Below are 27312 nucleotides of genomic sequence, written 5' to 3'. Positions count from 1 at the left end.
TATTTGCTCAAGACACTAACCAAATGAGAAACCAAAAAAAGTTGGTTTAATTTTCTCCACATTTTTAAACAAATTCTTACCTGTTAAAAGAAAGGGTTTTTATAGAATTGCTGAACAGTACCCTCAGGCAGGAGGATGTCAAACCTGTCTCAAAATAAAAATAATAAAAGTGTATATATAGTTTAGTCCAAAGGTGTACAGCATTAAATTACCAGTACTGAAAATCCATTCAGTTGAATTTGGTTAGTGTATACATATAATCCCAAGACTCTGAGAAGCTTAGACAGGAGGGATTACAAGTTCTGGTCTAACCAGGACAACTTGGTTGCTTAGTGAGACCCTGTCTCAAAAAATTTTTAAATCCCTAGTGTACCTCAGTGTGAAGGTCTCGGGTTTAATGCCTAAAACAATAATCATGCTGCTAATGACTGAGTGGTGATTTTCTGATTCTGTCATTCCTTGCATGTATTAGGTAACGTTCTACCTTACATATAAACTTTCCTTTTTCCATCTTTTATTTATTAATTTAATCAGTATGGAATCATGGACAGTATGGGTATAATCTATTACTATTACTTCTTTTGATGCTTCAGTTGTCTTTGAGTTGGCCAGTGGCAAATTCTTCAGACTGGCATCTGTGTCCCTATAATAAGTCCAAATTTTTTTAAGCACCTGTTTGTTTACTGGCACAAGATGTTCTGGGTTCAACTTGTGCTTTTCCTTCCCCAATCGTGAAATCAGTCATTTCTTCAAAAAAGTCTGGTTATTTGTAGGAAAATGAATGCACCTTCAGACCATAATGTTAAATGAAATGAATTGAGACTCACAGGCATAAATATGACGTGGTTTCTCTTATATAAGAAACCCAAAGTAAAAAAATAAAGAATAAAATAAAAGATAATAGGAATTATAGGAGATAAATCATTCTCAAAGGGGAAAGGGATCAAGAGGAGAGAGGGCTAGGGAGGGAGGAGTTTAGAAAAGGAATTGGGCTGTGTTATGTACACATACTAACTCCACATAAGGAGTCTAAACTTGCGTACTACGAACATGTATTCAAAAAAAGAAGGAGCTCAAAAGGTGGTTAGAGTGGAGAGAGAGAGGAAAGAGAAAGGGAATGAAAACAGGATTTAAAAAGTCTTAGTGTTTATAGACCAAGATCTGGGAACTAAATGTGTTCATTGCTACTTGCTACTGTGTTCATTGATTTTTGATCCTCTCAGTAGGTTAAAAATATATATACATGTGTGCACACATATCTGTTTCTGTCTCTATCACTATATGTATTAAAAATCAGAACTGGACATGTTAGTGCCAATAATCCTGGCATTGTGAGGGAGTGAGACAGGAGGATTGCAAGTTCAAGCCCAGCCTGAGCAATTGAGCTACTTAGCATAACCTTACCTTAACATTAAATTAAATAAATAAAACAAAACAGAAAGGTTGGGGATGTGACCCAATGTGAAGGCCTTGGGGTCAGTCTTCAGTACAGTGGCAGTGGCTGAAGTGGGGAGAATAGTTGTGATTTCTCCAGTTTCATTCCAGCCTCCCAAGGTTCATGCTGGCTTTCACCTTTTCCTATTTGCAACGCCATTCACTAGCCTCTGCTTTTGTGAAAATAAATCTATACTTTAAACTTACAAATGTTATGGTGTATAAATTCTATCCCAGTAAAGCTGTTTTTAAAATACTTGCTATAACTTGAGTTTTGTATTCATTTACATTGTTTTTTTAACCCTTATCTAAAAGTATATATATCCCAAATCTCATATTCAAAAATTCCTAACACTAGTTCTATCATCTGTTCATCCATGTTATTTGAAATATAGATGAGTTCATTATTGTTTTTATGTATTTGCTAATTTTATACATTTATTTTTGCATCCTGTACAGTAGTGTATAAAAATGTGTTTTCCCTGCAGCCTCACCAACAGAATGTATTATCAGACATTTTTACCATTTACTACTTTAGTATAATTTTAATTAAATTTCTGTATAAGTAACATTTAACATCTTTCATATGTTTAACTGCCATTTCAAAAAAAATTTTTTTCTGTTGGGGAGTAAATTATCTGTTCATTTTTCCCACCACATTTTTAAACTTTTTAGTTGTTTTGTTTTTGAGACAGGATCTCATTATGTTCAGGCTGGCTTTGAACACACAGTGACCCTCCTGCCTCAGCTTTGAGAGTGCTGAGATTACAAGTGAGCATTACCATACACAGCTCAACTTTTCAGTTTTTAAAAAGTTGTTTGTATACTGGGGATACTAAACATTTGATATGCTTTGGGGTATTTGGGGGGGGTCATAGTTTGAAAACTTTTCCAGGTTGTAGAAAAATCTCATCATTATTTGTTTAAAGTATGAATATGATTTGAGCGTATCTGTGTATGTGTGTACATTTAGATCCCCTATCCTCTTACGTTATTTTTGTCTCATAAGCTCTTTTCTCCCATAGTATGTCTTTGCTTTGTGTGTTTTCCTAGCTCAACTTGGATGTTTATATTTTTTTTCATATGAACTTCAGTATCTACACTTGTAAATTAACTTGGAGAAAACTGACATTTTTACAGTGATGTGTTATCCTGTCCACAAACAGGGACTTCCTGTTTATTCAGTCCTGCTTTTGTCTTTTACAGGAGTTTTACACATTTCTTGTTGTTAGTTTACTTCTAAGGATTTTTTATCTTTTTGCTATTATTAAGGAAGTGTTCTCTGTGAATATGTTTTTTAAAAGAAACTGCTGATTATTTGTGTATTTGAAGGCTATTCATTTCTGAATGTGATTGAATTTATTCTAAGTTTTTGTAGATTTCTTAAACCTGTACATTTATGTTTTTCTTCTAATTTGGGGCATTATTTTTGCAAATATGTTTTCTACCCCATTTTCTCTGCTATCTTTCTAGGACTCCAGTTATAAATAAAATATATCTTTTGATACCATCACATACACCACAGAGGGTCTATCCTTTTGTGAAAAACACTTTTCTCTTTGTCTCATAATTTATTTTCATTCTTTCATTGTTACAGATATAATGGTTTATAAGTCTGAATTTTTCTCTGATTATCACTTAAATATATGCTATAGATTCTAGCATACAAAAATATTAATGTTTCTTTTTTTAGAAATTCTTTCAATTCAGTTTGTAGCTTTTTTTCTAAGAAGTAATAGGAGATGATTTCCAGATACACAGTCTTTTATTAACTTGTATTCTATCACATTGAGATCAAGGTATTTGTAATAATTTTTATTTATAGAATTTACCAAAATTTACTTTATGACTTAATATGTGACTTTTTTTTAGTATTGTATGTATATTTGAGAAGACGTATTCTGTATCATCCAGGTGTAAAGTTCAATATATATTGATAACATCTTTTTCTTGATTGTGTATTTGAACTTTTATATATTCTCATTTTTTTGCCTACTTTATCTGTCTTATACAAAGAGTGGCAGATTGAAGTCTCCTGTTTGGCATTTCCTTTAGACCTCCTGTCCATTTAGTTTTCTAACCATAGATATTGTACTGTTCTGTGACTAGTCATAACTGCGTGTCATAATCTCCATTATAATTATGGATTTGAGCAGAAAAATGCGTCTTTTGTCACTATTCTTATACTTGAATTGAGTATCTTCTGTATTCAGGATCACTATCCCTTGGGCATACTGATCTGTAACACATCAGTGATGAAATAGCACAGTGTTGTCCTCATAGTTACCTGAGTTACACCATGCACATGCATTTTAGAGATCATTCTTCAGTTCTCACAAATGGGATTTATTTTAAACGATGAATAACTTTGTTGATTTGATTGTGGAGGGATTATTTTTGTTTTTTAGATCATTACAGCATTTTTGCTGCTCAGGTTTTTTCCTGGTTTAGACCCTCAGGTAAAGAAAGTTTTGTAAATAGTGGACTGTTTCAGGATTGTTTACTTGAAATTTTAGAAAAGGCAAGCTAATTTATAGTAGTAGAAAGTAGATCCGTGATTATGTGGGGCTGGATATGACAGGTATTGCAGAGGGGTGCGAGAAGCCTTCTGGAATGATGAGAAGGTCCTGTGGCTCCAGTGTGAGCATGGTTTCACAGTGTCCGCCTCCATCAACATTCACCGGTTTTTATACTTTAAATGGATGTGCCTTATCTTTGAATTATACCTCGATAAAATTGAGATATCTCTCTGACATAATCAGAAATAAATAAATAAAACAAGTTTTAGTTGTTAAGAAGGAAAATGGTTATCAAGAAGCTGAATGTAAGACTTTATTTAATTAAAATGAAACGACCATATGAAAATTATTAAAACATTAGATTTCATAGGAATAAAAAGATGAGTGAAATGCAGTTCTATCTCTTCAAGATTGTAAAACTTACCAAGATGGAGAAAAGACTGTCAGTAATATGCAAACCATACAGGTAAGTGTTGAGAGAAGGCTTATAGGAATAATGAAAAGCATCAGACCCTTCTCATCCCTGGCTTTTAGAGAGAATTAAACTCTACAAATATGTTGTGAGTGACTGGTTTTCAGTTCTCCCAAGGATGACGTAGCACATACCATTTTAAATACTTACGAGATAAGTTAATTTATTATGTATTGCAGGTGTGTTTGGGCATTAGAGCGTAATTCTCTCACTAGAACCCATGGAGAAAAGCTAGTAGATTGAAGCCATACTCCCTAGATTAAATCTTTGTTCTATTTCTTAAAAACTGTATAACTTGGACAAGTTTTGCAACTTCTTGGTACCTCACTATAATGCTGACATAGTAGCAGATGCAGTTATGTATTGAGTGGAATAAACTGTGTTCATATGAGTGAAATACTTAACACCATGCATAAATGAGGTGTCGTAGTAAATAGTACCATGGAAACTTTGACAACTAACATTGTCATCTTCATCGTCCTCGTTCACAGACTGTGCACAGGTATTATAAAGGTTGTAGGGGGAAAAGACCTGTCCTTTTGGGGCAAAGTGAGGCATCCTAGAAAGCCTCTGAAATAGATACTTGCACTAGTTCTTAAAGATCGTTGAGTACAGTTAACTATGTGCAGAAATCAGAAATAGGGAATTCTAGACAGGAAAAAAAATGCTTAAGCAAAAACAAAGACAACTCAGTGTATATGGGAATACTAAACAATTTGGTATAGCTGAAATTTGAGGAACATGCTGCTACTTAAGAAGGTAGAAGATAAAGCACTGAGGATTTTGAATGCTAAGCAAGAAATGTGGGCAGAATTTAGTGGATAGGGGAGGGACAGAGAAGTTTGGGTCAGTTGAATGACATTTGTTTATTCATCGAGTGGGCTGTAGTTGAATAGTGATAGTGTCCTAGGCATTGGGACTAAAGGATGAATAAGACAGCATGCAGTGGTTTTTAAGTGCTTTCATTGATTGGAACTGGACCAGCTTGACGTCTAGAATAGCCCATTATTCGGTTTCTTTTGGGTTTTTTGTTTTGTTTGTTTTACTTTGTATTTCCTATGAAGTTAAAAAAAAAAAAAAACCTATCTTACAAGATTGCTGATTCAGTCCTAAAAATAGCGTGTCTTCATTTTCTTTCCTCATTACTGAGACACAATACCCAATAGTCACAAGTTAAAGGAGGAAAGGTTTATTTTAGCTCACAGTTTGTACAGGTTTCAGTTCATAGTCCTCTGGCTCCAAAGTATTGCATCATGGCAGAGGGGCAGCACAGAGGAAAAACAGTTCATGGCATGGCAGGCAAAAGGCAGCAAAGCATCAAGCCTGCCTTTCCCTTTTATCCTGTTCAGGCTACCAGACTTTTGTGTATTGCCACCCACACCTAGGGTGAGCCTTCTATTTTCAGTAAATCCATTCAGCCATCCAGAACTGTGCTAATTCTAATCAGTAGGCTAATTTAGTATCACACACCCTTAATCCCAACATCACACACTGTAGATCCAACCTTCCAAAAAGCCCCATCTGTGAGCACATCAGGTTTTGACGGACATCTAGACACAAGGCATAACATAGTATGTATAACCTATAAATGAAAGCTAGATTCCAGAAAACTCATTTGGAAACTACTGCTTAGAGAGTATAATGAGCATGACCCAGAGTGGATGGGGGGCAAGTGTGCCTTTGTGGGTATTTAGAATTGATACTTGAGCCCAGGCGTAAGATGAGATTACAGGAAGAGCCAGGGATTTAGCTCAGTGGCACTGTGCCTGCCTGGCAAGTGCAAGGTCCTGAGTTCAACCCCTGCTACTGGGGCAGGGGGTGGGGGATAACATTAGAGGAGAAAGTACAGAAAGAAGGAGTCAAAATCTTAAACTATTAAAAAGAGGTTGGGGAAACAAAAGATCCCATTGAAAAGGTATAACTTACTGATAACACTTTTCGTAAGTAGGTAAGAGGGCCTATAATCCTAAACAAAAGATCTAAATTCCCCTGGCAAGAAAATTGATTTCTTCTTCCTTAAAGATAGGGTTAGTGTTTGGGAGTAGGAAGGAGGAGTAGAGTTTATATCTGAGGATGACAACATTGTTAGTAAATAAATCTAGGGTCCCCAGTTATTTACTGAGGAAGGTATGAGAGGGGCAGTATATTGTGGTCTTGAGAATAATGAAAATGCTTTCGAATGGTGGTGATGCTAATTTAATTTAAAGTAAACTTGTAAAAGTTAAAGGATATATTTTGGTGCCTATATGGAGGCATAGTGTGACTTTGTATTTCAGTTGGATAGTCATCTTGGCTCCTTAATTTCTCAATTCTTTTTTTAAACCTGCACCTTTCTTATGACACCCAAGAGGTTAAAATAGAACAGGCAGTCAGATTAGGTTAGAAAGGCAAATGTTTAATTTCCACCTCAAGATAACATTGTGGAAGCCAAGCCTAAGATTAAATGGATCCCCTCTCTCCAACTGAGTTACACAGTGAGGTAGTATTTTCCCAATTTAAGCAATGTGCCTATTTCAGGAGCACTTTAACACAACTACTAAGCAGAAATTCTTCGCCTGTTAATTGCTGAGATTGTGAAACATGATCAATATTAACTTACTGTGACATGATGCATTTTTGCGTAAATATGATTGCTGCTTGATGCCTGTTAGTGGTGCTTCGTTCTCCATCATAGGCTCAGAAGACTGTGTGGCCAAGTGGTATAATACACATTTCTCCCCTGCCTTTTCTCATGTAGATGATTCTGGACTCTGCACCAGTTGGTCTTCTGTAGGCTTAACTGTGTCATCATGGTAATGTCCAGCTATCTTTGTTTTCCTTATTCTGTGGCTGCACTTGACTATTAAGTAGCTTTCCATATGATTGAGGAGTTACCTGTGTTTTTTTCTAGGTTGACAAAATGAAAATATGGCAGTTGTAGTTAAATTTTTCATAAAGAATTCATGAATACTCTAGAGTATGTCTTTGTCATCTTGAGATCTATGTTCTAGAGTTCTGCCCATTTCTCAAACCCTTACAGTTGACAATTTGGCCATGAGTAGTCGTGGAGGACAGACAAGGCACTGTGGCAACATATAAAGACGTATAAGACAATAAAGATTTTAGGATGATAGAAATATTTTATTCTAAGCTTACAGAAAGCCAAAGAAGAGGGTGCAACTAGTGTGTGATCTAGTACTTCGGGTAGATGTCAGAGCACTGGATTAAACTGAAGGTGAATAGAAAGTAGTACTATTCAAATAGTAGCCCCCACACTGATACCAATGCAAGTCTTCTGTAAATAGTCTACTGTCAGGTAAATTGAGAAATTGAGTGTTTAGAGGCATCTGTGGCAGTGTGACACTGATAAGACACTCAAATGCATGATGTGTAGTCTCCTTCTTGAACTGAGTGTAGATCAGTCTGGATATTGTCAAATTGATTTGCCCTGCTAGTCCTGTGCAATAGGACCATATATTGGTCCACAGCAGACTGTGAGTTTAAAAATATTTCTCTTAACCAGTTACAGAAGCACTAATATAATGAACATTCTAATAAGAATGAAAAAATGGAAAAGAGAACGGTAAGAGAAATTTTAGAAGCTTTAGACCATATTCCTTGGCGAAGAAAGACTTTGTCTCTTACCCTTACATGATCCCCAGTACACAGAACACTTCTAGTGAGTTTACATTGACCTTTACTGAGTTGTTTTGAACAATAATGAGGTCGTAGATGGTATTTGCATCAGTAAAGGTGACAAAATAGCATTAAAATTAAGTCTTTCAAATTTGGATTTCTTAGTCTTAATAATTCTCACTTTTCCTCCTTCTTTTCCCAGTACTAAGGATCGAACCCAGAGCCTCATGTATGTTAGGCAAGGGTTCATCCAGTGAGGAACATCCACAAATTTTTCTTCTGTTTAAACAGGGTCTTGCTAGATTACCTAGGCTGGGATTGAATTTAAGCTCTTTCTGTCCCGGCCTGCCAAGTAGCTGGTATTACAGGAATGTACCATCACACCTGACTGTCATACTTCTTAAACCAGTTTTTCCATTTCACTATTTCAATTCAGTCAGAAAGTATATTAGGGCTTTCTCCAGGTGTAACAAATTCAAATGTTATCTAATAAATGAGATCAGAAGTACTGTAGTAGGAAGATGCCAGATGGCATTAAGTATCAAAACAAAAAACAAAAAAGATTATCTGCATCTGGCTATGTGCATGCAGCCTTAGGGAGTGTGGCTGGAAAATGCACAAAGTGTATGGTGTTACGTCATCTGACGGTTATGTACATGGTGTTGCCAGAGAAACATCAAACCTAGAAAAATAGCTATGAAAGAATACGTACAAGACAAATCTTCTAGAAATGAATCTTCACACCATATGGAAACAGCCCATTATGTCTGTGATGAGTGTTTTATGTGGTTTTTTCCTAATTTTTATAATCATAAAAGATAGCTGTTGTTGTTAATTGCATTTCCATAGATAAAGCACCCAAGGCACAAAAACCTTACTTTTCCAAGATCCCACAACAAAAACATATTTGTCTCTAAAGTCATGTGCCTTCTACAAAACCATCCTGCCTCTAAACTTCATCAGGCTCTCTGTAATGTTATCTTCTCACTAAAATTAAATAACCGGGTTTGGTTTGGTTTTTGATACCAGGGATCAAACTCGGGCCCTTGAGCTTGTAGGGGAGGCAGCCGAACCACTGAGCCAAAGCCCCAGCCCAATAACCAGTTTTTTTTAATAAATGCCTTTGAAAATCACATGTAGATTAGTCAAACTGAAAAACAATATGGAAATCACATTTGCTCTTAGTGAAGAGTGTTGGAGTTAGAAGATAGGATTAAAGATTTGTGATTACCAGCAGAAACAACTTGAAAATGTATCCATTCGTATTTGAACATTTAAAAAACATGGAACATAAATAGCAGTGTGTGTCACCCATGCCTCAGCTACTGAAAACAAAAAGATGCTCAGGATTCTCAAAAGTATGCTAAATTTACTAGTGATCTATAAAATCATTATAGATGGTGAACCTTGTTATTTTTTTCTCGTAGGTTTCCTACATTCAAGTTACTTATTATCTTGCTATTTTTATCTCAAAATAAAAAGTATTGCTTTTGCTCTTGTAGAGTAAACCTCAATGGGAGTAGAAATTAGTTCTTGGGGGATGAGTGAAAGAATCTTTTTTTATCCGTGTATAAGAGACAGATATACATACCATAAATGTGCAGTATTAAAATTTATAAAAAGTGATTTAGGAAAGAAATTACAGAAACAGTCAAATCATAATAACATAAAAGGTTGAAAAGTACTATTTTAGGTGGTTTTCTTGTTTTACAACTACTAACCTTAACATCTCACTGACTATAACAATGATATACCATCCAATCTACTGAGATTTGGTCCTCTTAGCTTTCGCTCATCTGGGCCAGGGATTTAGCTCAGTGGTGCCACCCTTGCCTAGCAAATGCAAGGTCCTGAGTTCAGACCCCAAAACCAAAAAACAAAACAAAACAAAACTTTTTGCTCATCTATTGTGTCTTTGCCAAATCTTGAAAGCTGTAGTCATTTCATTCTTATATTCTGTGTCTTATTGCAGAATTGAGACCTGGAGATATAATATACAATATAAGGAAAGTTCTTTGTTGTAAATCTCCCAGCCAGTTGTCTATAAAGAAAAAAGAGCCAGGCAGAGTGCTGCACACTGGTAATCCCAGCTATTTAGGAAACTAAGGCAGGAGGATCCCAAGTTTAAGCACATGCTGGGCAGCTTGGTAAGAGCCTGTCTCTGAATAAATTAAAAAGTGCTGAAGAGAGCTGGGGATTTAGCTCAGTGTGGTTCTACTGCCTGCCTTGCAAGCCCAGAGACTCGAGTTCAATCCCCAGTACAAAAAAAAAAAAATTGCTGAAGATAGAGCTTAGTGGGAAAGCAATAGCCTGTGCGTGAGGCCCTGTGTTCAATCCCTAGTACCACCAAAAAGACAGTGGGGGTGGTAGGACTTTTTAGAAGCTGGTAACATGCACTGTATCATCTCATAGTAAGAGTCTGAGCAGGGACATGGCACCCTTCAGTCATGTGAGTCAGATACTTCCACCTAGTGATACCACTGGAATGTGAAGACCCAACTAAGGATAGACTGCAAACTATATTCCTCAACCCCTATCCCCATCCCTTGTGACTTCCTGTCCTCTCCCTCTGAGCAGTGCTTAATCAGAAAACTATTAATGGTAAAATTCCAGCCCCCCCCCCAGAAGCCCCACCTTAGCTGCAGTTCACATCTTGAGAGGACAGAGAAGGCATAAGAAGTGGAGCTGCTTATGCCTGCTGCATCTGGGTTCCCAGGGGGGAGATATCATCAGTACAAACACAGAGCAGATCCTCAGGCTGGTTTGTCCTGGAGAATATGCTGTAATATTGAAACCACTGATGATTTCCTTCAAAACCACATTATCTTAGAAATATCAGAAATATTATTCCTCCTCTAGAAATGGTGTTTTCATTGGGGCTAGTTTGTTAATCTGTTTACATCAGATGCACTACATGTACTCAGTTCATATTTTTAAATGGTAAAGGACATTATATGTGTGTGTTGTGTGATATATATCACATACACACGCACACATATGTTTGTGTGAGACATGTTCTCCCTACGTTGCCTAACTGATCTCAAACTCACAATCATCTTGCCTTAGTTTCCCAGGTATCTGGGATTATGGTTATGTGCCACCAGTCCCAGTATTTTTTTTTTTTTAAGTAATAAAAATGAAGGTCTTTAGCTGGGTGTGGTGGCTCACACCTGTAATTACAGCACTTTTGGAGTTTGAGGCATTTAATTAACTATTGAGATTTACCATACCCGTGTCATAATGATCTGAAGGTATAATATTTCACAGCTGTGTTTATAAAATTAAAAAGAAAAATAAGGATCAAAAAATATATTTTTGGGCTGGGGATTTAGTTCAGTGGTTTGGTGGCCTGCCTTACAAGTGCAAAGACCCGTGTTCAATCCCCGGTACCAAAAAATATATATATTTTTTTTTCTCCTAAAAATATGATACCCTTAAAAACAAACTTTAGGTTTACTTTCCACTGAAATTTTCTCCTTTTGTGCATTTAGCTCGTGTAGATTTTGAGTATTTCATTCCTACAGCAAGTAGCTACTGAGGACTTGTGACAGTGAGCAATGTAGAAAGAGAAAAGGAAAGTCCTCTCTGAGCTTCTCTGTCAGAATGCTATGGGAGAAGCATCCTTCAGTGCTTCACAGCCTCTTTACATTTGCTACTTTTGAATGTTTCGCATTCCCAGGTTCTATCATATGGAAGTACAGCATCATCACAGGGAGAATCTTTTTATCGTAGGTTGGTGAGCATACAGTGGCTCCGCCAAGTTTTTGTGCACGTCCCCTGAGCCTTGCTTGTTTGTGTTTTAATTCCCTGAAGCGTTTCTCGGATTGTTCCTACTCTAAGCTAGTTTTTCTCACGCTTATTAAATATCTGTGCTTGGAGTGGTGGGAAACTTGACTTGACTTTCGGTAGTCTCTTTCAGAGTCAGAGTTCTTTTGCATGTGTATACACACACATACTGAGGAAGCAAATTTTCATATCAAAAGTGACTTTGCTCACATACCATTCCAAGGTAAATGTCACTCATGACAATGGAGCCAAATGACAATGAAGATAATGCAGCACATGTAGAAAGGAGCCAGGGCAAAATACTGGAAATCAATTTATGTGACAGGTGAGAGGTAATGCAAGTCTCCTTCCCCCTCCCTAGTTCAGTCCAGAGAATATTGTATGGAGCTGAGCAAGGGAAAACGTTACAGGGAAGTGCCAGCAAAAAGCAGACAGGGCAAGGAGTATAAAGAGTTGCAGAGGTGGTGATAGGCTCACAGGGCAGAGATATGGAAGGGAAGTTGCTCCCTACGAGAAAACAGTGCTATAAATAAAGAAAAGAGAAAATAAGAATGAGGCATTATGTTAGAAATGGAAGCATTGGTAAGGTGTGGTTTTCAATGTATAAAAATAAATACAGATATGTAATACATATAGATGTATTTTACGTACTTAATGTAGAAACTAAATTCACAGATGTATCTACCAACTATTTCTACAGAGAAGCCTAGGAGTAGTGACTGCCTAATATCAGTGAGCACACCTAGCATTCATTTGTTTTCTTTTTCTTTTTCTGTTACTGGGATGGAACTCAGGACCTTGTGCTTGCCAGGCAGGCACAGCAATACTGAGCTACATCCCCGGTCCACACCTAGCTTCAAACCTAGGCTTCTGAATGGTGCAGGAGAGAAGTACAAGCTGAGCCTGAAACATCTTGTGCCAGAAAGTAAGAAACTACTCTAGAATGATAAGGTCATGATAGCTAGAAACTGGCAGTCCCCACTAGCCAAATCTGGGATAATTTGAGCATTAAAATAAATAATGATAGCAACATGTATAACCCACTGAATAAAACAGGAAACCACGAGTACATGCTGATGTAATTAGGTAACATAAAATAAGCGTATTTTTTTCTGACAGTTGCATGTGCAATTAATATAGATGCCAAAATGCATCTTCTAAATATACTCGTGAAGACACATTAGACAAACCCAAATTGAGAAGAATTCTATAAAATTACTGGCCTGTAATCTTCAAAAAACTAAAGAACCATTCCACATGGACAAAACCTGAAGAGTATTGTGATTCTGGCTTGGATCTTTTTGCTATAAAGTGTGTTTGGGTGACAGTGATAGTAGGTGGAACTAACAGTTTGTGGGTCAGATGGCAGTGACGCATTATTGTTAATTTCTTGATACTGATACTGTGGTTCCATAGGAGAATATGCTTATTAGTAGGACTCACACACCAGAGTCCCTAAAGAAGATCATGTCAGAATCTCCTCACAGAAGGTTCAGTGTAAAAACACTGAATTTGAAGCTATTCCAAATTTTTTGAGAAATAGTAAATAAATGTTCTTTTAGGCACATTCACCACTAGACAGATTATTTCCTTTCAGAACTTTTGATATAAACCTATAGCAGAACAGTGTATTTCCTTATTGGGCTTTACCTACTTTACAGCTAAAAAATTACAGATGTGAAATCAATAAGCTTCAGTGAATCCTTAAAGGGCAACATTTTTAAAAACACACATAATGTACACTTACTAAATGTAGACACAGAGAGGATAAAGAATTTTAAAGTGGCTAATGTAGTTGTGAATTATTTAGGTCTTTACACTTGTAGCCTAAAATTTCTGAATATTTTTCAGGATTTTAAAACATCCTGAAAAGAGGATGTTGAGAGTCTGTAGTTTTGTCTGTTATTTTTGCACAGTAATTAAGAATGTGGGCTGTGAAGCAAATCTGTCTGCTTTGGAATCCTGGGCATCTCTTATAAAATATGCTGCCTCTTACAAAGTATTTGATTTTCCTAGGCCTCAGTTTTTCCATCTGTAAGTTGGGATAGTAATATTGACCTCACATGTCTGTCAACAGAATAAATGAAATAATATATTAAAAACACTTAGACCATGGCACGTAGCAAGCATTAAATAAAGTTGGCTGCTGTCATTATTTCATGAAGTTAAAATAATTTTTGTAACATCATTCTTTTGTGTTGGCCTTCTTTGCTCTCACCAGAAGAACTTCTAGACGGCCATAAAAGTTATGGCTTCTGCTCTTAAATCTGTCCAAAGATCAAGTTAAAACTTGGAAGTGGGGCACATTCTGAGAGACGGCAGGCAGTGCCCTACAGTGCAGTAGAAAGACTTGAGATTTGGAGAACTAAGATTTGAATTGTAAGCCTGCCATTTAAAAGTTTTGTGACATTGGTCTTGGTCTATAAAATGACTATAATGTATAAATAATCATAGAGGTCATGAAGACTGTTGAGAATTAAGTGAGATAATATTTGCAGATCATCTTATTAAATGACTAATAAAAAGATTGTCCTAAAAAATGATGGGTTTTTTATTACTCCTTCAAAGTGCATGAGTAGTTTATTTAGGAGAATACATTTTCGGATCAGATGGTAGTGGATTGCTCGTGGGCATGTTTGAGGAGTGTGACAACCTTCCCATTGCTCACGCAGAGGTTTTAGGTTACCACGGATGAGCTTCAGAAGGAATTTGACAAGAAGCATGTCATGTGTTGTGTAATGCCATTCTTAAGAGGCACAGAAGACAGCAATCTTTCTCCAGTAGTGTGGGTTTAGTGCACACAAGCCTGGGAGCCAGGAATAAAGGACAGAATGCTTTGTCCACTTGCCCCTGTGTGTGAGCAGTGAAAAACACACTGGCATTCTTGCAAGGCTGTAAAGATGCTGGGCCTTTCTTTAATGCACAGGAGAGTCATATCAGGTACCTAATTAAAGTGTATTTGTTAATTTTCTTTTAAAGAGAAAACGTACTTCTTTTAGAGAACATTTGGTTTTCATCCCTGATTAGTGGCACTTGGTCATTGATCTAAAATGTCTTTAAAATTCTGTGCATGATCAACCATTTTCCTAGTACTTTCTTCTGCTTTAATTCATTCAGTTGGTTATGCCATACATTGAAAATCCTCATGCTGTGCTGAATGTTGTTTAAAATGTGAGCAGAACAGACCTGGCATCCTATAGGATTTATGATCTGCTATTCTTAGAATTTCTGATGGGCTTTATGGGAGATCTGTAAATGAGCATACCTTGAACCATTTAAAACAACAGATTACTTTGACTTTAGATATATATTTCATGTATATAAAAACAAACTTGTCTGCCTGTTTCCCTGAAATTTCCATACCGAGATTTTTCTTAAAGCAACCCTTCTCATCTGCAGTGAACAGAAGCCAGTGACGTGCAGAAGGGGTGCCTGTCATTGATAGCTCCTCCTGTGGAATGAAACTTGGTCTGGTCAGTTGTTGAAATACATCTCTATGTCATTACTTTTAATACACAGGAAAAGATTTTTTTTTTCCTTTAAAAAAAAAAGAAAATCATGGCGACGTTAACTCTCCCAGCCAACTAGTGGTGTAAAGAAAAACTGCTGCTTGGGTCTGAATCACCGAAGGGAGAAAACTGCAGTTAAGAGTACATTTCCCTGTTATAGAAAGCATTGGCTTTGCCCAGAGAGCACTGTATGCAGCACACTGTGCTCCAGAAGGAACTTTGGTAGTGAAATGACTCTCTTCTCCCAGTTATGCAGGTGTCACGTTTATTCAGTATGGTGCCCTTGCTAAGATAAGACCGCTTCCTTCAGATGCCCCTGCCTGCCGTTTGTTTAGCTGGAGAATTTAATGAGCAATGAATGTGCTGGTCTGGCCAATATAAGTATTTCCGCCGCCTGCGGCTGTTTATGGAGTGTTCGGGAAAGACCACGGGCAGCAGTTTGTCGTCTTAGGTATCAGCAGTGTCTTTTAACAACTAGATAATTTATTTTTAACTGTTTGACTCAGTGTTTGTCAGATGATTCCGACCATCAAACTGCAGATTGAAGCACCCAGCGTGGGGGAAGCTAGAATGGCAAGGGGAAGGGGGCTGGCTGGGAAAAGGGGTGGGACTTTAGAATCGTGCCTCCCAGACTCTGCCTCCCGATGTAGGCGTTAAGGGCTTCAGCAGTACGAATGTGCTTGCTTGCGGGTTAAGCAGGGTACTAAAGGCTAATGGCTGCCTTCAGCTACTTAAAGACATAGATGCCTGGCGCTTGGGATCTTATGAGGAGCGACCGGGAAGCTGGGAAGAGATTATTAAGAGCACCACTCTCCGCCGTCCTGGTCCTGCAAACCGAGCCTTTCTCCTGCTGGCTGCTGCCTGTCTCCAGAAGCCTCTCACCATGATCGATAGCTCTAAGAAGCAGCAACAGGGCTTCCCAGAGATTTTAACTACTGGGGATTTTGAACCTTTTAAAGAAAAGGAATGCCTTGAAGGGAGCAACCAGAAAAGTCTCAAGGAAGGTCAGTTTGTTTGTGGACAGGGGCAGGACAGCCAACTTCCTATTCCCGATGAGTGTGTCTGTCTGCTTACTCCCCTGTGTCTGCTCTCTGTTCGCCCATAGCCCTTACACGTTCCCAAGTTCTGTGCAATGGAAGCTTAATGCTGTTATTAAAGACTCATCAGCTGATTTTGCAATTGATACTGTAAGGGCACTTAGGAGACCACTCCTAATTTCAGTGAAATTTTTCCAGATTCATTTTTTGCATTTCCTCATTTTCTCCACTTTTCACAGCCTCCCCATGGCTTTTTGGGGGAGGCTGTTTCTTTTTCTATAGTAAAATACTGCTGCTTTTAGGTTTATAAACATAATTCTGGGAAGATTAATTTTTCCTGATTAACATGTTAATGATTTTTATTGTTGAAAGCCAGGAAGAGAGCTCTTCCATAATACTAAAATGATGGGTTAGTTGGCTGTTAGATGAATTGCGTAGTTTTTGTTTTTAAAAAGCACATTGCATAGTTTTTGGGGCTTGTTTTGGTGGGTTTTTGTTTGTTTTGGGGGTTGGGTGGCGGTTTGTTTTTGTAACAAAGCTAGCAAATAAGCTTGTAAATATCGTTAGTTATTACTGTAGTGACCACTGTACGGTACCTCACTGACTGATTTAATAAAATGGCCAAAGGTTTTTGACATTGGTGTCCCCTGTCCTGGCATCTGAAGTGTGGCAAGCCCAGTGCACAGCATGCTTTATTGTAGCAGCCATGGCTTAAGAAATTCAGAGTCTGAAGAGAATGAGATTTTCATAAATTTGAGACGTGAGGGCCACCCCTCCTAATGTCTGTTTAATTTGAAAATTGGTTTCCTAATCCTGTTGTGGAGACATGGGCCCTTACAATAACCCTTTTTCCTTTTCCCTGCTTTCGGCTCTGTCAGCCACCCCCTCAGCTCCCCTCCACCTCTTGCTAGTTTTTCAGTGTCAGTATCACTTTGAGCTTCTTCTGAAAGGATATGCCTTGTATTTTTCTCTCAGACATTTAGAATGAGAGTGTGATGATAGATTGTTACAGATTTAAAAGATAAGAAGAAATAATATTTGGATTTGCAAAAGTTGCAATACTTTTGGATATGGATAGAAAAAACACCTCTGATGAAACAGATGACACACAGTGAAGTACAAACAGCCGTTACTGAGAACTGAAAAATGGATTTTTGCTTGTGTACAGCAGACTCTTATGAAAACTACAGATTCTTTTTTTTTTTTCCTCATGAATTTAGTACCTTTTAGGTATACAAGCTACAGATTCTTATAAAAATCTGTGCCAGTTGAGTTTTTAGGAAACTCACTGAAGGAAGTTTGAATTGGTTTCAATAATTTTTTTAAAGTTTAAAAATTATGTAGAATTTAAACATTAAGCACCTATTAATATAAATACCATAAATTTAAAACCGTTCTTGTGCTGCTTGAAAAAACAGGAAAGCAGAAGACTGAATAGGAGAAATAAAAAGATGCCACTATAGCCCAGTGTGACTAAGGAGCATAGAGAGCAAGAATTAAAAATGTAAAGACAGGCATAGGGATATAGCTCAGTCATACAGCATGTATCTAGCATGTGTGAGGCCCTGGGTTTGATCTCCAGCACTATACGTATGTACATACATACATTCATAGGCACGCAAGTGCATGCAGACACGATAGAATAATCGACAGCAAAGTAGAGTTGAGATGGTTACATAATGTTAGATTCTCTCCCTCACAATTCTGAGACTTATGCAGATGTAGTCCAAAGAGCAAAAAATGTCCAAAGAGCAAAAAAGAGTATAGACTGTGGAGTAAAATCACTTGAGGTTTACATCCATTTACTAGTATTGCGGCCCTGTTCAGGTTTACTACTGTGACCCTTAATTTTCTTATTTGTACAAAGGGAATAAACAGTACTTCCTTTCAGATGTTTGGTGTAATGCCAGTTTTTCAACATTATTATTTCTGTTTTAAAGCCTTCATTATTTTTTCCTTCTATTAAAATTCAAAATCTGATATATAATTACAATGTAGAGAAATAGTCTACATTACTGTCATGTAAATGAATAGGTATAAAGAGGTAGGGGAGGGACTTTCAATATTTCAGACCACTCCATGGAAATGATTGAATGGTGATATGTACGTGTCTTGCCATAGTTGCACTGAACTCCAACCTAATTTATGTCTTAATAGATTATTTCTAGTCTTTTTGTGCATGGATAGAATCAAAGGCAAAGTAACGCAGGTATATAACAACAGTGACTTGCTGCCTGAGATCTGGATTTAATTAGAATAGAAAAATGAGAGAAATTTTGTAGAAAACTACTTTTCTTTTACAGTCATATGTCAGTATCTTGGTTCGCTATGAAAAATTAAACTCCTAAAACTCAGTGTGTCACAGTTCTTGCTGTGGGTGCACAGCAATGGCCTGCTTGGCAGGTTGGCAGACTATAACATCAGGACAAGACTCTGGGGGCTTTCACCTGCTCTTAGGTATTGGGTCATACATCAGTTGTAGTAATCCATGAAAACTGTGTGATACACAGCAACTGTTCCATGCCTTTGATTGGCTTATGTCTCAGAAATGCCCTGGAGTCTCATTAAATCCTGTGCTATTTTGTCAAGAGGCAAATGTATGAATGACTATTAATAATGTCCAGTAGTTTGTGCCTCATATCTTACAGGATGCATGTTTAAAATATTATATTTCACACTGATAGTCTGATTTTCTACTCATTTTTGGCAAGGTTTTATTTTGTTTAAGAAGCAAACTCAAATTTTTTTAATGTACAAATAATATGTTTCTGTGTAATAAAAGAAGAATACATTTTGGTTCACTTAATTCTAATCACTTAAGCACCAGGTTGGTGTCTCCGGTGCTGATTTTTATCTTTTATAAGGGATTGAACACCTGTTCTGTTTGCTCTCTTGCTTACTTATATTGAGATTTTTTTTTTGATTGCTGTAATTGTTAGCAGCAGTAGTTGACTGAAATTATTATGTGTCCAGGGGTGGGGAGCAGACTTTGTAGTTAAATAATCATTTATGTAATATCTTATAAGAAAATTTAGCAATATGTTTCAAATTTTTCAAAGAGAAAAATATTGTGGGTTGGTTGGTTTGTAGTGCTGGAGACAGAACTCAGAGCCTCATGCGAGGACTCTACCCTTCCATAAAGCCATATCCCCAACCCAAGGGAAAAATTTTGAGTGCTGACCACCTATGAATAGGTGGCATCATGTACCAGGCAGTTGTTTGCAAAATCACATAGCAGTTTTGTTAATGCTTATATAAACTTTTTGATAAATCCCAGCCAGTGTGTGTAGTTGGGAAATTTAGCTTCTTTCTGGTTTAGGTAAGAATAGTAATGTCATAAACTCCCCTGAACAAATTCAAATAAGAGTGCTCCTTAGACTAATTTCTTCTGTAGGAGAAGGAATAGAGTATGTTATCTTTAACTTACCTACAAAAGGCTTCAAACATTTTCTAATTATGCTCAAGTTGCATGAGATCTAAATTTAATTTCTAGATCTACAACCGAGAACGATATTGCAAACCTCTATGACTTGACAATGGAAGAATTGATAATTATGAATTTTTAGGAAAAAGCAAATAAGTTTAGCAAATAAATTGATGTTCAATATAAAAATCTCCCTAATACTGATAACAAAGTACTCCAGAAATAAAACTGGGCTGTGTATTAATTAATTTGGCTTAAAAATGCTCTAATAAACAACCACTACATGCAGCATTTTAACCATTGCAAGTGCATGTCTTGTTCAGAACACTTAGTCTACATTGGGTTAGTGTCTTGGGCTGCTGTCCTCTAAGAAATGTCTCAGATCTCAGCTCCTTGCATTGTGTGGCTCAAGTATGGTATTGGGGGGTGAGGAGTACAGATTTGGGGACCACATTCTCAGTTCTTTCACACTGGTTAAGAATAGCTGAAAATGAAGTATGTGAAAATTCGTGTTAGATGGCCTAGGAATTGGGGGAATAAAGTAATATAACTATAGATTTAATTAAGAATAAAGTGAACATATGTCTGAGATATTTTGAGTAATCCAACCTGGGAACATTAGATTAAATAAGTAACTTTGCCAAAACTTTTAAATGAACAACTTTTAAATGATGGAAACAAACTCATATATATAACTCCATTTGTGCTGTTCATGGGCCACATGTGGCTGTTTAAATTTGCATCCTCGAAGCCTCGTAAAACCTATTCCTGTGTCCTTAAAAAAAAACTCATTTGATCTTATACAATGAAAATAATTTGCTATTAACCCAAATTTCTTAGAAATTAAGTCATTTGGCCAATTTTTATAACTCAGTTCCAAAGTTCCAAATCTCACAGAAACATTACTGTTATGCAACAAATATTTGAAGAATATTATAGTTCCTCTGCCTTCTTAGAATATACAGTAATAATTTGAACTGTTAGTTTCAAAAATAGCTTATAACTCAATTATGAATTGGATCACCCAAAAATGTCATGGGTTGGTGCCTACAAGGCACTAACTACTGAGATGAGTAAGACTGCTTTACTAGATCACTAGATGAAATTGTTACTTAGTATTTAATTTTTCTCATCTGCCACTTTAGACTCTTTCCTTTTCTGAAACACTGCTCTTAATCATCTTTAGAGTAAATATACAAAATACAATGAAGGAATTCTGATGCTTTCTGTTGATTCAGTCAAACTTTACTTAATCATATTGGGATTCCCAACCTGAGCAATTTAGCAACTTAGCAAAACTCTCAAAATAAAAAACAAAAAAGGACTGGGGATGCAGCTCAGTACAAAGGCCCTGGGGTTCAGTTGCAAACAAACAAATAAATAACCAATCAAACAACCAGGCAAATTGGCAATTTAGATAGTGTTAAAATGCCTTCTATATAACTAAAGCACATGAATTTTGCAAAGTCTGTTTTCACGCCTCTGGGAATTTTTACTTCTTTGTCTTCTGCCAACATTTTACTAGTTGAAAGTATTATACAAATGATTCACCACCAAATTATTGTTTCTAAAAAGTAATTTAAAAAGATGTAACATATAGTCCTTACACTCAGATGACACATGGGTATGAAGAAAAAGTAAAATATACCCCTTCCCAAACCATGATTTGGTACTTTTACTTGTCAAATGAGTACATGCTACTCTTGAGATGAAAGTTCTGTTATGTAGTTTGCCTCTTTGGGAGATAATTTTATTTTGCAGAAAGTTGAGTGTTTTCCACATAAGACCATGTTGAATGTTGTAAACATCATGACCACTCTACTCAAGAAGCATGTAGACTAATGAGAAAGAGACTAATGATAAAATGGAAATTAATACAAACACACATGTACACAGCAACAGAAGAGCACTACTGTATACATGCTTTGGTCCAAATGAACAAGCAGTACAGACTAAGGGCCCAACCTCTCTTTGAAGATGTGAAGAGCGGTGGGCTAGGGAATACTTCATCTCTCAGAAATATGACATCTTGCCACAGCACTGCCAGGCCCCCTTTACTCAAATAGGGTCTTCACGGGAGTCTTGGCTCAGCAGAGATCGAGCTGCTGCGCTGATTTTTCTCCTACTTCCACAGTCCCTCCATTCCATCGCTCTCCACTGGTACCAAGAGTGATCATCTTGAAATGGTCTTGTCCACTGTCCTTGGGAAACATCTGAAACTTGTGGGTTGGAGGCCCTGCCCTAGTCTCAAAGAACTTCTCTACTCTCTCCCTCCAGACCTGCTTTGGCAGAACATCCCACCATCACCCCACCTCCCTCCTCACCTTCCCAAGCAGCTGCTGCTCAGCCTTGCATCCCACTGTGGGTGCAACTTCTCTCTGAGGCCTTTCTGTACCACCTTCCCCACATATGCACTTAAATCCTTTTAGTCCTTCTTTGTATTCATCATGATCAGTCTGTTAAATATTCATTTCCCCTCCAGAATGCAGGGCTTCTGAGGGAAGGGCTGAGCATCTTTTTGTCTCCGTGTTTGGAGGTTAATAGCCCAGTGCCTGTGCTTTTTCCTCAGTAAATTCTTTTTCAGAAAAGAAGATGGTCTCCTGGCTGGACCATCAGGAACATGATTATCCAGGTTCCATCACTGAAGGAAGAAAAGTACATCGAAATTACCTCCTACCCCTGTTAAAGTTTGTCTCCATTATTGGAGAGGCATTGACTGCTGTTATTTTCATATCAATCTCACTGCATAATGTGATTAGACCATCATGACACAATTCTACTTTCACTAAAAGCTTTCAGAGAAACCTAGATAAATTTGGAGCATTGGGTTTTCAATTATTTCTTAATGACAGCTTTATCAGGGCTTTTGTAAGCGGTCTTATGAATGATAGAGAGGATAAGCCTAGAATTTCTTCATCTCTCCAGTTCTCTTAGTCAGCTGGCCGCCATAACAAAATACCAGTCTGCATGGCTAAAACAACAGAGATTCCTAGAAAATCCAGTGAGGTTTTGCTTCTGGTAAGGGCGCTCTTCTTGACTTGTAGCTTTGCTGTGTGCTCACATGGCATTTTCTTATTTGAGTGCACAGAGGGAGGGAATAGGGAGAGAGAGTTTTCTGATGTCTTTTTATGAACAGTCATCCTATTGGATGAGGATCCCACCCAGATGACCTTCTTCATCTTTATCTCCAAAAGGCCCCATCTCCAAATACAATCATATTGGTAGCTAAGTCTTAACATGAATTTCAGAGGGACAGTTTGATGTATAATGCCAGTGAATTCTTATTGACATGTATAAATTTTTCTATTGGAATTGTAATATACAGGTTTCTTATATTGTAGGGTCAATGAGATAAAAAAGCATTGCTGAAATTATTTTATGCTATGGTCAAGCAAGATCTGATAGAACATTGTATTGAGAAATATTTCTGTTTATGTACTAAATTTTATTTTTAAGAAAAATTACCTATAGAAATTGCTTAATTTTTCTAATTCTGGTTGTGCTTTTCCCTAATTGTGTGGTGTTGGATGAATCCTTAATTTTGCTCTAAAAATAAGTATTGGTACCCATCTGGTGGGGTTAGACAGTGATAAATATGTAAAGCTCCCAGGCTGGTACCTGAAACGCACACAATAAGGCCTCCAAAATCTTACAGCTCTGATCTCCTTTCCAGTATGGGGGCAAAGTTAGATCACTTTCTTGGCTGCTGAAGCAGATGGACACCATTGTGGTGAGCAGCTTTCCAACTGAGGACCACTGCTAAAGAGGTTTTAACAGTCTAGTCTCTGCCTGTTAGCAAGACTGCATTCTCTTCTCATCTAGAAAATGATAAGAAGCTGTGAGTTCTGTCTTGCATGTTCATCAGCTAGAATTGTACTTTTTCTTGTTTATTTTCATTAAATTAGTAAAGCCAATAGATTGTCTTAGAGTTTCAACACTCACAGCATCTGAGCATCAGAATCTCTCTACATGTATTACTATTATAAAATACACCATTGCAATACCTGACAGCAGCTGTTGTGTGTGGCAAGGAATAATGTGGTGACCCTCCAGGCTGTGCATGGCTGCTTGATACAGCATCACCTGGATCATCATGTATAGTTGCTATGACACTAGGATAACACAAACTGTGACGGTTTTCAGTTGTCTTTATGTTTTGGTGCACAAATTTGTGTGTGTGTGTGTGTGTGTATACATACATATACACCACTTCTGAACCCACAAAGTGGAAAGAAAAACCAGGATACTGAACCTGGGTCAGATGACTTCAGTAAAACATCACATAGTTACTATTTTGGGAGTGGTGGTGGAGGTAAACAATATCCCTTTGTTCTATTGTTTATTCAGAGAGCCCCACCTTTAGAATTTACATTAAGAAAATACAGAATCTTTCAAACTATATGCACTTTGCCATTACACAGGAATTAGGAAACAAAGCTTTAACTCAGAGCATTTCTCCTTAGTGCTCTGTACTGTAATAGATAGTGGTGGAATGTAAAGTTTTTATTTCCCCCAAAATAAGAAAAATAAACATTGTCTTCTTTTGGAATTATATAGATAGGAAAACATATAGATAGAAGTTTTGACATAGATCCTCCTGGTTCTTCAGGTTAAAAAAATTGTTTGAAAAAAATTTAAAAATTTTTTAAAAAGAAAAAAAAAAAGGCCAGGGATTTAGCTCAGTGGTTCTGCTGCTTGCCTTGCAAGCGCATGGTCCCGAGTTCAATCCCCGGTACCAAAAAAATAAATAAATAAAATAAAATAAATTGTTTGAAAGAAGTCAAATTTTATTTTAATCTCAAAGGATTGCTGTGACTGGGCAGTTAAGTGGGTAATTTTGTTTTTGTAGTGTCTGTTATCCTATTGCATTTACATCGATGCCACAATGTATTTTTAATCCATAAATGTCTTTCTGTGTGTGTACCACAAGCTAATGTTTCCTGTGCTGTTCTATACCCGGCCTCTGCCTTAACATCACAGTGTCATACCATAAGGAAGATACTTTAAATTCATTCCAACTTTGAAAAGGAAAAGGGAATTTATGTGAAGGTATGATCAATTTAAAGAAACATGCCCCATTTTTAGCAGTCTGTTTCCATGGCAACCGAAGCAGCAGCCAACCACAGAGTTACAAAGCCTCCTGTAAATTTCCAAGGCCAAGTGTTAAAAACATTGTCTTCCTGGCCTCATGCTACAGATTAATACAGGAAACCTGCAGTGTGGTAATTTACAATAATGATATTTCTGTTAGCATTTGAATTTTGACTTCTGTTTTACTCTTTTAATTTCTAAAGGAGGATAATGATGTGTTCTGGAATGTGAGACCCCTTTACAGGCAAAATACAGCAATTTAGATTTGCAGCGTCCCCACTCTGAGCCTTAATAAGGATACAGTAGATGATCTAGCTCGTATTTCCTACTTAGTCTGAGGACGTTTTTCAAACAGCAGTTGGCACAATTTTTTTAGTTAGCTTGATATTGTTACTTCTTTTTTAAATCAGAAAATAGTCATAAAAATTCCTGATGCAAATGCTATTTGTGCTCTGGATTTACGTGCACATTGTGTAACTCTGCTTTTGTTCCAGACAGGAAATGGTAGTAGAAGTTTGCTTAATCAGTGCAGATAGCACAACTCTCACACACCACCATTTTATTTTACATTCCTTTTTTTTAATTACATCAAGAAACTTATTTTATAATGGGAAAATTAGACCCTTGCAAAATAACAAAAGAAAAATCTGTGATCTTTCATTGCTATTTTTAGTGTCTGTGAGAGTAGTTAAGTACTTTGTCTCTTAAATGCAGCATGGATTTTACATAAAGCATAAGTGAAAATGAAATCTACTGTTTTCATGGTCTTCTTTACTTGTTTGCTCATAGTCTGTCTAATTTAGTCTTCTTTTATCCTTCAGAGCAACATAATTAAATTTTGTCTTCTATTCCTACCACCAACACCAATTCAAAAATAACCTCAGCCTCCAGATTCACGCAGTGAAGTGAAGCAGTATTGGTTTGCCCAGGGAAAATAATTTTGGTAATTTATTCTTTGTTGTAGTTGTTGTTTGTTTTGGTTTTGAGACAGTGTCTCATTGTGTAGCCCAGGCTGCCCTTGAACTCACAGTGATCCTCCTGCCTCAGCTTTCTAAGTGCTGGAATTATAGGCGAGGCCATACTACCACACCCAGCAATTTGGTAATTTATTCTTTTATGTGGTGTTATACTCCTTTTTCTTAGAAGACTGTAACTCATATATACTCTAACTATTCCATGTGAAATGAAGTAAAGCATGTTTTTGAGCATCTCTGTATATGGTAAACGTTGTTAAAGATGCTAGACTTGTAAGGAAGAGATCTATTTCTAGGGAAATAAAACCCATGTAGAATTCAGTGTGATGGAAAATGTCTAGCTGTTACTGTAGTTATGAAATAATTAAAGATCAAGTCACCATTAATGATTAATAGAATTGTGTTCATGAGACAGAGCCAGTTATGGGTGGGTAGAAAATTGAAAGTTAGTTTATTATTTTATTTATTTATTTATTTTTGGTGCCGGGGATCAAACTTGGGTCCTTGCGCTTGCAAGGCAGGCCGCAGAACCACTGAGCTAAGTCTCCAGCCCTGGAAGTTTATTATTGAGAAATTAGTCTTAAAGTCTGTTACACTAACCATTATTTTTCTTCAATTTATTGGGGTGAAATTCACATAAGATTAACCATTTTAAAGTGACCAATTCAGTGGCATTTTGTAAATTCACAGTGTTGTACAGCAACAACCTTCTTGTGCCAAAACATTTTATCACCCCAAATGAAACCCCACAGCCATTAAGCAGTTGTTCCCATGTACCCTAACCCCCAGTTCAGGGCAGCCACCAGTCTGCACTCTTATTGCAATTTGCATATTCTTGTTATTTCATATAAATGGAATCATACAATATGTGGCCTTTTGTGTCTGGCTTTTACTTAGCACAATGTTTTCCAGGTTTATCCATTTAGTAGGTATCAATACTAACTCCTTTGTACATCTGAATAATACTCTGTTGTGTGCCTACTCCACAATTTTTCCATTCATCTGTGGAAGACATTTGGGCTGTGTCTATCAGTTGGCCCCTGCGGAATGTGTTGGCTTTGAACATGTATGTACATGTACTTGTTTGAGTACCTGTTTTCAGTTCTTTGCATTTCTCCTAGGAATGGATTTGCTGGATTATAATTGTCCTTTAAAATTTTATATGATGAGCTTTGGAAAGATCTACTAAATGTTCTAATTTTTTATCTCAAGGTCTCTTTCTTTGATAAAAATGAGCCAATGAATGACTGACTGGCTGGTTCCTTACTGACGTCTCTTCCCCAGGCTGTTGCCTTTTCATTTGGATCATTTACATAATATATTACAATGTTTCTCTTAGTCAGCTCTCAGTATTTCACATCTGCTTTACTGGCCTCAAAACTAAAACTAACTTTCCCTTCCCGTCTTACTTGCTTTTTTTTTTGTTTTTTTGTGGGTTTTTTTTTTTTTTG

At 37.0% G+C, this 27312-nt stretch overlaps 1 protein-coding gene across 3 annotated transcripts in view; it reads left to right on the top strand.

Annotated features, from left to right (window-relative positions):
• Mrtfb (myocardin related transcription factor B) overlaps nucleotides 1–27312 on the top strand; it is a 168719-nt gene that overhangs the window by 92200 nt on the left and 49207 nt on the right. Inside the window, exon 1 of one of the 3 annotated variants that reach the window (XM_010610021.2) lies at nucleotides 15949–16339. The exons of the other annotated variants lie outside the window; for them this stretch is intronic. Coding sequence (XP_010608323.1) covers nucleotides 16219–16339 — 121 coding nt within the window. The 5' untranslated portion in view covers nucleotides 15949–16218. Of the gene's footprint in view, nucleotides 1–15948; nucleotides 16340–27312 lie in introns of those variants that run through there. 3 annotated transcript variants of the gene reach the window in all.

This window comes from Fukomys damarensis, unplaced genomic scaffold (assembly GCF_012274545.1).
Source record: "Fukomys damarensis isolate Sample0158 unplaced genomic scaffold, DMR_v1.0_HiC HiC_scaffold_34, whole genome shotgun sequence".
NCBI lineage: Eukaryota > Metazoa > Chordata > Mammalia > Rodentia > Bathyergidae > Fukomys > Fukomys damarensis.
This window is presented reverse-complemented; position numbering and strand designations above follow the sequence as displayed.